General features: G+C 40.6%; 1 protein-coding gene across 7 annotated transcripts in view; it reads right to left on the bottom strand.

Moving 5' to 3' along the window:
• celf4 (CUGBP, Elav-like family member 4) overlaps positions 1 to 12,468 on the bottom strand; it is a 1,071,661-nt gene that overhangs the window by 29,184 nt on the left and 1,030,009 nt on the right. For all 7 annotated transcript variants that reach the window (XM_078429907.1, XM_078429991.1, XM_078430145.1 and 4 more), the window contains one exon: positions 4,497 to 4,640. In XM_078429907.1, the coding sequence (XP_078286033.1) occupies positions 4,497 to 4,640 (144 nt within the window). The remainder of the gene's footprint in view (positions 1 to 4,496; positions 4,641 to 12,468) is intronic.

Genomic DNA, 12,468 nt, shown 5'->3' with positions numbered 1-12,468 from the left:
CCCGAGGTGGTAGTTGAGGCAGGGACGATCCCAAGATTTAAGGAATAGTTAGACAGGTACATGGACAGGGCAGGTTTGGGGGATATTGACCAAATGCGGGCAGGTGGGATGAGTGCAGCTTGGACATGTTGGCCAGTGTGTACAAGTTGGGCAGAAGGGCCTGTTTCCACACTATATCACTCTATGACCAGAAAAGGTTGCTACTATAACCTACACCAACTTTTTCATTGGAGTGTATTGGAGAGGCAGTTAATACATTTCAACTCTCTACCTACATAGCAATTGCACATGGATTACCAGGCACTCACTTAACAGCACTGATGTGCAGAGTGACTTGGAGTTCATATTTATAGCTCACTAAAGGTGGCAGCACAAGTAGATAGGGTGGTAAAGAAGTCTCGATGGTATGCTTGCCTTTATTGCTAGGGGCATTGAATATAAGAGTCTGAAAGTCTTGATGCAGTTCTATAGGACTATAGTGAGGCCACATTTGGCGTATTGCATGAAGTTCTGGTTGTTCCTTTACAGGAAAGATGTGAAGCTGTAGAGAGAGTGCAGAGGAGGTTTACCAGAATGCAGCCTGGATTAGAGGGTTTCAGCTACAGGGAGAAATTGGATAGACATTTGATATGTTTAACCCATAAGGCTGCAGACTTACAGCAGGGAAGTGGAATTACATGAACTAGTATTGTTGAACCTGATGGGCCAAAAGGACTTCTTCTGTGTCAAAACCTATAAATTCAAAAAAAGTCTGAAAGATTGTACAACTGGAAATATGTACCAGCAGTTTAAAATGGGCAGTGTGTGCCCTGAACATTCGATGATCAGGTTTAACCATTAATTCTGATATTTGTTGTCGAGGCCATTTATTTTCAACCAACAATGCAGATGACTGTGGCCAATAACTATTAACTATGGTGCTATCTATCCACTTACATTTCATAAACATCACAATGATCCTGTCCCCTCTGCGTGAATTGTTCAGGTTGTAGCTATTCAGTGGAGAAGTAAAGGTCATTGAGATGATGGTGCAGGATACCACAGAGATGGGAAAAAAGTGCAGAAAACTGGGAAATTTCAAGTATAATAATTGGAAGATAAAATAACTCTCCAGCTTCACCTTCTGGCAAAGAAGTAATTTAAATAGTTCAAGATGTGGATAGGATAGGTTTAGAGGGATACGGGCCAAACAAAGGCATGTGGGAATAGTGTTGATGGGGGCATGTTGGTCAGTGTGGGCAAGTTGGGCCGAAGGGCCTCTTTCCATGCAATATGATTCTATGACTATGACATTAATGACTTGATTTCAACTTAATGAACGTCAGTAAATTTAGTAGTGCCAATGAAAAAGGCAAAAATATTGCATATATGAGAAGAATTAGGGCTATAGGTGAGGGAGAATTAGCTTTTGCTTGTCTCAAATTAAATATTTCAGAAATGTCTTGAATTTCATAGGGCATGAGCTACAAGTAGAGATTGGATGAACTGGAACATCAGTGGCTGAGGGGAGACCTGATAGAAGTTTATAAAATTTATGAGAGGCATAGGTAGAGAAGACAGTAAGAATCTTTTCCCCAGGATGAAGATGTCAGATACTAGAGGACATAAAATGTGAGGGAGAAAGTTTAAAAGAGATGTAAAGGATAAGTTTCTTACCTAAGAATGTTGAGTGCCTGGAACATGCTGCCATGGGGTGGTTATGGAAGCAGATATGAAAGTAGTGTTTGTGGATAAAAGGAACTGCAGATGCTGGTTATAAAAAAAAGACACAAAGTGCTGGACATACTCAGCGGGTCAGGCAGCATCTCTGTAGAACATGGATAGGTAACGTTTCAGGTCGGGACCCTTTTCAGACTGATTCAATCTAAGTAGGGATCATGTTCAGCACTGGCACCATGGCCAAAAGATCTATTTTTAAGCTGCACTGTTCTATGTTCAATGTTAACCAGTACACAGGAAAAACAAGTATTTTCAATAAGGTGGCTGGCAAAATTAGTTTTCAAACGTTTCTGTATGGAGTGCCAAAATCATTTTTATTAGTCTAAATCCAGAGAAGTAATATCCTGGCAGGATGGCACATGCAGAGAAATGCAGAATTTGAAAGCAGATTAACATTAATTCGAGGACCAGACAAATCTCCAGGGATCCCTTATAGTCTTATTGGGTCTGGCAATTCCATTTTGAAGGTTATCATTTGTCATTGTGTGAGAGGTCACTTTCATACATTGTTATAATATACAGTATGAAGTAAGATTAAGTGTAACTGAATGCCTTCAAATTAACCGGGGAAGCTTGTTGCTACTATTTACGGTTAGTCACTGCACACCCCTACAAGATAAGCAGACAATATCCAGCTGATGTGAACATTTTAACCTTTATTCCAATATGTTTCAATATGTTACTCATTCAAAACCAACTCTGTATTTCTCAGATTCATTTAATGCCAAACATTGGTTTGGAATTTTGGAATTTTGTGATAACCCTTTAAGGACCAGATAAAAAATGTCTAACTTGTAAATTACGAGTAATTACGAGTAATTTGCTGTATCAGCATCACAAGGTTTTTGAGAACTATATAGATATTCCCATTCATTCACAAATTGATCATTTCTGTTTTTGCAGGACTTCAATAGAAATCCTTAAAGGGTTCAAAAAGATTGCTTGGTTTTCTGTGGAACTGAGAACGATTAACGATTAGATGTTTAAATTATTTTTCTTATTTTATCAATTCGAGAAAAATAATACATTGATCAAAATACACTTTGGTTACAGAATATTACCACTTTTACACAGTGAAAGACCAAAATCTCACTTGCCCACCAATGGCATGGACAGATTCTGAGGGTCTTTCTTGAGAATAATGGTAATCACCAGAGAATAAAGCTTTAAAAAAAACACAAAAGCCAGATATTACCTTTAGTTTTTGCCTGGTTACAGATGCTCATAGACAGGACTTGTAGCATACACCAATAGAGCATTTAATTTGTTAGAAATGACTTTTGTACTTTGTATTGTTTTTATTAGCGACATGTGCACCATATGATGATTTACAACAAAGATGTGGCAATCCCATTTTACAGCAAAACATATTTTGATAATCTCTGTTCCTCAATATCACAAACATACAACTCACAATGTGAAGGAAACCACTAAGTACTGAATGAATGGTTTCTTTTAGAAAACAACTGCTCAACATGCCACGCTTAGCAAGTTGGCTTTAATGAAACAGTATAAATTATGAAATATTTTGATGTTATCTTTTATTTATATTCCTCTCTGCAATAAATATGTTTACACAGCATACTAGGTCATTCTGTAATGCGACAAAATGTGCTAGATGTTCATTAATTAGGCCATCAAATCAGCAGAGATATATACAGTGGGGCCCACTTACAGCTTTTGATCCTGCATGAAGTTTTTGTCTAGGAAATTTCAAACATTATTTTAAGTACCCTGCTAATAATGGTCAAGAAAATGATTTTGTATTTTAAGTCTATACCACTGTGCACAGGTTAACTTAATAAACATCATGTTTCCTTGAATACAACTGACTGTTTATAATAGAATCTGTAATTAACGAGATTGTTGAAGAAATGATTCATGCATAAACATTTGCTTAATGCAAGGAAAGCTTCAGTGTAACTTGGGATTGATCCATTTCAATTTTTTAATTTGGGAAATCTGGAATCAATTTTGGAACTTTTAATTTCTTAGATTTTAACCAACTCGCATGTGCTTTGTGAAATGAATACACAGATAATATTATTAATTTCTTGGAAGCTACACAAATGTGAACAATTCACACCATTTATCTCAGAAAATGAACATTGTTTTATCAATAGAGACCGGATGGTCTCCTGTCAAATTTATGCTGAATCCAAATGAAGCATTTCCCTGTTCCATCTTACAGCTCGATGGCCAGAGTGATTGACTCAGCTAAAACGTTTCACTTCATTTTTTGATAAACAGCAAACCAAATATTTTAAAAAAGAACTGCGTACATCCAGGTCCCGAGGCGGTCAAACCCAGTGTACTAAATTATTCTAGAAACTACTAAGCTTTAATTGCATCTCATTTTTAAGAAAGGATTTGTGCTTGCTCCAGAACAGTTTTGTTAGTTGAAAGATCCTTTATTTTCTAACCGGGTTTTCAGTAGCAAACTGTAATTCTATGTACAAATGCACTCAAGGACTTAGTTCTATTCAAGGAAATACAGTATTCTACACATCTACTTACAAAGGTAATCTAAAGGCAAAGCAGGAATATTGTAATATTAACTATAGTTCAACCCTTTTCTCTCAGCAAAATATAATGTTGGATAAAGCCATAACTGGGTTGCTGAGAGAAAAGGTTAAACAATAAACTACAGGAGAATAATCTGATTATGCAATGACCCATATTTTAGACATAATTGTTTCAGTGTATTGACACAAAATATAGTTTTTAAAACCATGTCTGACAGAATAGCAATTGAACTTTTTTTTATCTGTACCCACCAAAGCATTTACTTTGGTTTGTCGCTCGGTCCACAAACACTTTTGAGGAGATGACATTACCAAAAGGCAGGAACATTTGCATGAGCTCAGCATCTCCAAACTCCTGAGGAAGGTGATAGATAAAAAGGTTGCAACCTTCTGGACCTGCAGAGAGATGATTGCACTAGGTTGAAAAGATGGATAAATGTGAAGAAATGGAAGACAGTAAAATAAACATCTCAGTTCACAACCCTGTTTGAAAGAAGGGTGCAAAGAACACATTACAAACTGACTTTCATCAGTGGAAGAAATACGATGTTATTTGTTAATTCCCAAACTTCATTATAAAGCAAAACAATCAGCTAAAATCCTATCATAAATGTATGAGAAATCTGCTGTCAAACTTCTATTAAAATATTGGTCGCTTGGCTTTTTAGCTAGGGTTTAAAGTATCAAGAATGTCTTAAATGTTTGTTCTTCGATCAGTTTAATATGCACCCATTTTGCAGAGAAACATTGCTGAGAAACACTTCATTCTCATGTTCATAAGTTCTAGGAGCAGAATTAGGCCATTTGGCCCATCCAGTCTACTCCACCATTCAATTATGGCTGATCTATCTTTCCCTCTCAAACCCATTCTCCTGCCTTCTCCCCATACACCCTATGGAGTTCACTGCCTCATCAGCACAGGCAATTGCATGCAAATGTGTGGGTTCAGCTACTTACTATAATTCTCTGCACTGCCACTACACTGCTACATTATTTGTGTCTCATCAATTTATCTGTCGCTCAGGGATCTGTTCAAGATAGTGTTGGCAAATAGTACTGACCATCATAGTCCTTGTGGAGATGAAGTTCCATCTTAACTTTGAGGTCACCCTCAGTGGTATTATGTGGGGGGGACCATTGCGATAAATAGGGCAGATTCAGAGCAATCCAATTCAAAAGTTGGAATTCATGAGGCATTGGGCAGCAACAGGATTCTACCACTATTGTTAACTCTGTGCTCATTATTTCCTTTACTCTAACCATCGAGCCGGAGAACCAAGCCTCCTTCAATGGAAATTGCCGATGTCCATGCCAAGAGTAGCATCGAGCGTACCTGAAAATGAATGCCAACCTGATGAACTATAACATAACAGTATGTCTTAAACTCACAAAATGTGCCTATTTCTTGTCTCTTCTCCCTCGTGCTTGTATATGGGACTCAATTTCAAACCTTAATCGTGCCTTGGCTACTTCTATCCAATGCACTCTAGCTGCCTTTCCTCAACCAACTAAACATAAACTGAAGGCCATTCAAACCTCTACTGTTCAGGCCCACTGGATTCTACTGTATTCACTGGAGTTTAGAAGGATGAGAGGGGATCTTATAGAAACATATAAAATTATAAAAGGACTGGACAAGCTAGATGCAGGAAAAATGTTCCCAATGTTGGGCGAGTCCAGAACCAGTGTCCACAGTCTTAGAATAAAGGGGAGGTCATTTAAAACTGAGGTGAGAAAAAAAAAATTCACCCAGAGAGTTGTGAATTTGTGGAATTTTCTGCCACGGAGGGCAGTGGAAGCCAAATCACTGTATGGATTCAAGACAGTTAGATAGAGCTCTAGGGGCTAGTGGAATCAAGGGATATGGGGAGAAGGCAGGCATGGGGTATTGATTGGGGATGATCAGCCATGATCACAATGAATGGCGGTGCTGGCTCGAAGGGCCGAATGGCCTCCTCCTGCACCTATTTTCTATGTTTCTATGTAAAGTTATACAGGTCCTGTTGACTTATTCACCTGGTGGATGTTGCTCTGCAATGGCACATGGTAGATAGAACATGATATTGACATTCTTGTCCTGTTTTCAAATTCCACTGCTCCTAATCATTCCCAGCTTTAATCTTTCTATCATTGGTGGTCATGCCTTCAGCAGCGCAGTTCTTAAAACTCTGGAAATTTCTACCCAAACCTTTCAATTGCTCTCTCCTTTAATATACTCTAAAAATTTTAACTAAAGTTTTTATTAGTCGGCTTTTTAAAATACTTCGGCATTGAGTCCCAGAGTTGAGCATTGAAGCAGGCCCTTTGGCCTAACTTGTCCATGGTGACCAAGTTGCCCACCTGAGGTAGTCCCATTTCCCTGAATTTGGCCCAAATCTCACAAAACCTTTCCGAACCATGAACCTGTCTAAACGTCTTTTAAACATTGCAATTGTAATTATAAATCTTAGGATGTGATGTCAACATTTATTTGATAACTGGCCAGTATTGGACCTTGAAAGGTCTTGCTTTGTTAAAGGTGCTTTGTAAGTTGTTGTTATTAATTGTTTAGCTGAAGAACAGGATGCATGTGAGTGGGAATTATATGGACAGACTAAGGAAGATAAGAACGGGAAGTAACATTGTACGATTTGCTTCACTAATTATTCTCAATCGCATCTGACAATGCTGAACAGTTTTTCTTCCGAACTCCAATTTAATTACAGTGAAGTTTACGTCTTGCCTCACTCAGGCAGACGTCCAGCTAGCATAAAAACATAGAAAATAGGTGCAGGAGGAGGCCATTTGGCCTTTCAAGCCAGCACTGCCATTCATTGTGATCATGGCTGATCATCCACAATCAGTAACCTGCCCCTGCCTTCTCCCCATATCCCTTGATTCCACTAGCCCCGAGAGCTCTATCTAACTCTCTTTTAAATTCATCCAGTGAATTGGCCTCCACTGCCTCTGTGGCAGAGAATTCTACAAATTCACAACTCTCTGGATGAAAAGGTTTCTCATCACCTCAGTTTTAAATGGCCTCCCCTTAATTCGTAGACTGTGGCCCCTGTTCTGGACTCCCCCAACATTGGGAACATTTTTCCTGCATCTAGCTTGTCCAGTCCTTTAATAATTTTATACATCTCTATAAGGTCCCCTCTCATCCTTCTAAACTCCAGTGAATACAAGCCCAGTCTCTCCAATCTTTCCTCATATGACGGTCCCTCCATCCCAGGGATTAACCTTGTGAACCTGCGCTGAACTGCCTCAGTAGCAAGGATGTCCTTCCTCAAATTAGGAGACCAAAACTGCACACAATACTCCAGATGTGATCTCACCAGGGCCCTATACAACTGCAGAAGGACCTCCTTGCTCCTATACTCAAATCCTCTCGTTATGAAGGCCAACATGCCATTAGCTTTCTTCACTGCCTGTTGTACCTGCACACTTTCTTTCAGTGACTGGTGTACAAGGTCACCAAGGTTTCGTTGCACTTGCCCTTTACACTATTGAGATAATAATCTGCCTCCTTGCTTTTGCCGCCAAAGTGGATAACCTCACATTTATCTACATTGTATTGCATCTGCCATGCATCTGCCCACTCACTCAACCTGCCCAAGTCACCCTGCAACCTCCTAACATCCTCTTTGCAGTTCACATTACCACCCAGCTTTGTGTCATCTGCAAACTTGCTGGTGTTACTTCTAATTCTATCATCCAAATCATTAATATATATTGTAAATAGTTGTGGCCCCAACATCGAGCCTTGCGGCACTCCACTTGCCACTGCCTGTCATTCTGAAAAGGACCCATTTATTCCTACTCTTTGCTTTCTGTCTGTCAACCAATTCTCTATCCATGTCAATACCCTATCCCCAATACCATGTATATGCTAAAACTCTCGTTTGTTTGTTTGTTTGTTCCTGAACTACAGCCAAAACGGTGCACGATAGCGCAACAATTTTAGGCCTACCTTACTCACTGTCATCACTTTGGTGCTAATGGAAGAAGTTTCATTGAAATCGGTGTTATATTTTTAAAGTTATTCACATTTTAAAGTTTTAATCTATCTCCTAGGGATGGGGGGGAGGGGGGAGGGATGGTGGGAGGGAGGGGATGGAGGGAGGGGGGAGGAGGGAGGATAAGGGGGGGTTGAGGGGGATGGAGTAGGGGGCAGGGGAGGGAGGGGGAGGAGTGAGGGAGGAGGGAGAGAGGGGGAGGGAGGGGGTAGGAGGGAGAGAGGGGGAGGGAGGGGGGAGGGGGAGGGGGAGTGGGGGGAGAGGGAGTGGGGGGAGGGGGAGGAGAGGGTGCTACACCAATGCAGGAGAGATTTGAGCCCAATGGATCCATTTGGTTTAGTGTGCTCTAAATTTGCTCACCAACCTCCCGTGTGGGACCTTATCAAAGTCTAGATACACTACATCCACTGGCTCTCCTTCATCCATTTTACTTGTCACATCCTCAAACAATTCCAGAAGATTAGTCAGGCAGGATTTCCCCTTAATAAATCCATGCTGACTTGGTCCAATCCTTTTACTGCTATCCAAATGCGCCACTATTACCTCGTTTTCGTCTCCAAATTTGAGAAAGGATATTCTTGCTATTGAGGGCGTACAGCGTAGGTTTACTAGGTTAATTCCAGGAATGGCGGGACTGTCGTATGTTGAAAGACTGGAGCGACTAGGCTTGTATACACTGGAATTTAGAAGGATGAGAGGGGATCTTATCGAAACATATAAGATTATTAAAGGGTTGGACACGTTAGAGGCAGGAAACATGTTCCCAATGTTGGGGGAGTCCAGAACCAGGGGCCACAGTTTAAGAATAAAGGGTAGGCCATTTAGAACGGAGATGAGGAAAAACTTTTTCAGTCAGAGAGTTGTGAATCTGTGGAATTCTCTGCCTCTGAATGCATTCAAGAGAGAGCTAGATAGAGTTCTTAAGGATAGCGGAGTCAGAGGGTATGGGGAGAAGGCAGGAACGGGGTACTGATTGAGAATGATCAGCCATGATCACATTGAATGGTGGTGCTGGCTCGAAGGGCCGAATGGCCTACTTCTGCACCTATTGTCTATTGTCTATTGTCTATTAATAATTGACTCCAGCAACTTCCCCACCACCGATGTCAGGCTAACTGGTCTATAATTCTATAATACCCTCCGATCCACAGGAACTGATCCTGAATCTATTGAACATTGGAAAATGATCACCAATCCGTCCACGATTTCTGGAGCCACCTCCCTGAGTACCCTGGGATGCAGACCATCAGGCCCTGGGGATTTATCAGCCTTCAGTCCCATCAGTCTACCCAATACTATTTCTCGCCTAATGCAAATTTCTATCAGTTCCTCTGTCTCCCTAGATCCTCTGTCCTTTAGTACATCTGGGAGATTGTTTGTGTCTTCCTTAGTGAAGACAGATCCGAAGTACCTGTTCAACTCTTCCGCCATTTCCTTGTTACCCATAATAATTTCACCAGTTTCTGCCTTCAAGGGACCCACTTTTGTCTTTACTAATCTTTTTCTCTTAACATACTTAAAGAAGCTTTTACTGTCCTTCTTTATATTCTTGGCCAGCTTCGTTTTGTGCCTCATCTTTTCAGCCCGTATTGCCCTTTTTGCTACCTTTTTGTTGTCCTTTGAAAGTTGCTCAATCCTCTGGTTCCCCGCTACTCTTTGCTATGTTATACATCTTTTCTTTTAGTTTTATTCCATCTACAACTTCCCTTGTCAGCCATGGTTGCCTCGTACTCCCCTTAGAATCTTTCTTCCTCTTTGGAATGGAATGATCCTGCATCTTCTGGATTGAGGAACTGAGCACAGTGATCAACAAGCATGAAAAAGCACACCTGCAGCCTTCCCCATCATTGCTGGGGACCTCAGTCAGGCTAGCTTGAAGATGTTTCTGACAAACTAGCATCAGGCTTCAACACCAGATCACTCAACACACTCGGCCACAGTTACACCACCATCAGGGGCGCCTACCGCTCAATCCCTCGCCTGGAGTTTGGAGAATCTGACCAGCAGGCTGTGCTTTCTTTGCCCTGTAGAGAGACTAATGAGCAGCCTTCATACCAGTGAAACAGAGTACGGATGCTGATCATGTAGTAGCAGGGGGGGGCTGCGGGACTGCTTCAAATCAGTGGAATGGACCTTCGTAAGCGGACCAAGATAAAAATGCCACAGACATCATCAAGTTCATGAAAGAATACTTGAAAAAATGCATGAAAAAATACTGTGTACCTGCAAAAACATTCTGAGTCTTCCCCAACCAGAGGTCCTGGATGAACCAAGGGATTTGATTTGTAATCAACTGAAGGCTAGATCAATGGCGCCAGAGACTGACTATCCAGAGTCATACAAAGAGTCCAGATACGACTCTCTGAAGGCCACTGGGAGTGTGCAGGGACAATTCCAGACTAAACTGGAGTTATGGACGTATGCTTGACAGCTGGAGCAGGGCTTGCACACTATTATTTATGTTTTTGTGCGTTATCTGAGTCCATGTGCCTGTAAAGCTGTTGCAAGTAAGACTTTTTATTAGAGCTGCACCTCACAGTAATTGATCATAAACTCATCCTCGCTTGTTTTTTTCTGGAAACTCTACAGATCAGTTGAGCATGTGGCAATTTCAGATTTTTGGAAAATCTGACCAGCTGGCTGTGCTTCTTCGTACTGTAGAGGGACTAAAGAGTATGACACCAGTGAAACAGAGTACGGATGTGCCACATTTAAATCTGATAAAACCTTAAACAAATTGGTCAATCCTTAAGCAGGGAGTAGCCCATTTCTATTTCATTGAATTGCATTCTGACTGACTGTATTTGCAGGATAGGAGCTCATCATTTCTTCTATGAAATAGTACTGAATCCTAATGAATGTATAATACCCAATATTCATCTGTATAATATGCTATCACACTTGTCAAACATGAAGTTCTAACGTGAATGCAGATTTGCATGCAGTGTAGTGGTCACTGTGACATTTCTCTACAAATCAGCATATAGACAATACACGAGATTGTTGAAAAATACATGACATTGCCGAATAATGAAAGGCCTGGATAGAGAGGATGTTTCCTTGAGTGGGAGAGTCTAGGACCAGAGGTCATAGCCTCAGAATAAAAGGACGGACCTTTAGAAAGGAGATGAGGAAGAATTTCTTTCATCAGAGGGTGGTAAATCTGTGGAATTCATTGCCACAGATGGCTGTGGAGGCCAGGTCATTGGGTATTTTTAAGGCGTAGATTGATAGATTCCTGATTATTAAGGGTGTCAAGGGTTATGGGGAGAAGGCAGGAGAATAGGGGTGAGAAGGAAAGGCAGATCAGTCATAATTGAATGGCAGAGTAGACTCGATGAGCCGAATGGCCTACTTCTGTTCCTATGACTTTTGAACTTATGAAAAAAAATGTAGTTCCACCTATCTGGTTTATAATTGATCCATTTGTATGATAGTAACATCCAATGTTCTACATTGCAACAATGGCTAGCACTTTGTGCAGAATCTGTATTTTAAGGATTAGTTATTTTCCTGACAACCTCTACATTGAAATAAAATCAAATTTGCATCACAAAATGCACCACAGCCAATCGATCAGATTAGACCAGCTGCTGTTGCGATGTAGAAAATACAACTCAATTATAGTGTCAGGCAAACCTATATACTACTTTAACATGATGTCTGAACAGTAAGCAAGGCTAGAGACACAGCTTTGCTCTTAAACACGTTAACTAATCACAATTTCTCCTAAAGTACTGAAGACTAAAGCTACTGTAAAATTACGAGTAATTATATTCCTGAATTATTGAAGGGAGGAACAGTAGTACGCTTGGAGATCATAATTAATTCCACTCAGCGCTAAAGTATCTCACTTGCTTTTCACAACCAAAACAGGAAATGCTGGAAATGCTCGGGACTGATCAGTTAATGTTTCAGTATAGAGCCATCCCAAAATGGTTGCTTTGTATCCTGTTCAGCTTTGGCAGCAAATTCTGGTACCTGTTCTATTATTTTCCTTCATGTTTAAGTTATTAAGGCTGGATGACTGCGGGTGTGGAAAGTGATGCCTAAATTCATGGAGAGGGTGTTGCGGTGAAAGCCAGACTCTTGTGAATAATTATAAATGGCATTCAGAGCACTATTGATAGAACGCATGACACAGAAACATTTTACATTTGCTGTATTGGAATAATTTGCTCAGTATTTGCACCCAGCTTACATTCGGCCTGACCTCCATGAAAAGA

This window comes from Rhinoraja longicauda, chromosome 1 (genome assembly GCF_053455715.1).
Source record: "Rhinoraja longicauda isolate Sanriku21f chromosome 1, sRhiLon1.1, whole genome shotgun sequence".
In the NCBI taxonomy this organism is placed as follows: Eukaryota; Metazoa; Chordata; class Chondrichthyes; order Rajiformes; family Arhynchobatidae; genus Rhinoraja; species Rhinoraja longicauda.
This window is presented reverse-complemented; position numbering and strand designations above follow the sequence as displayed.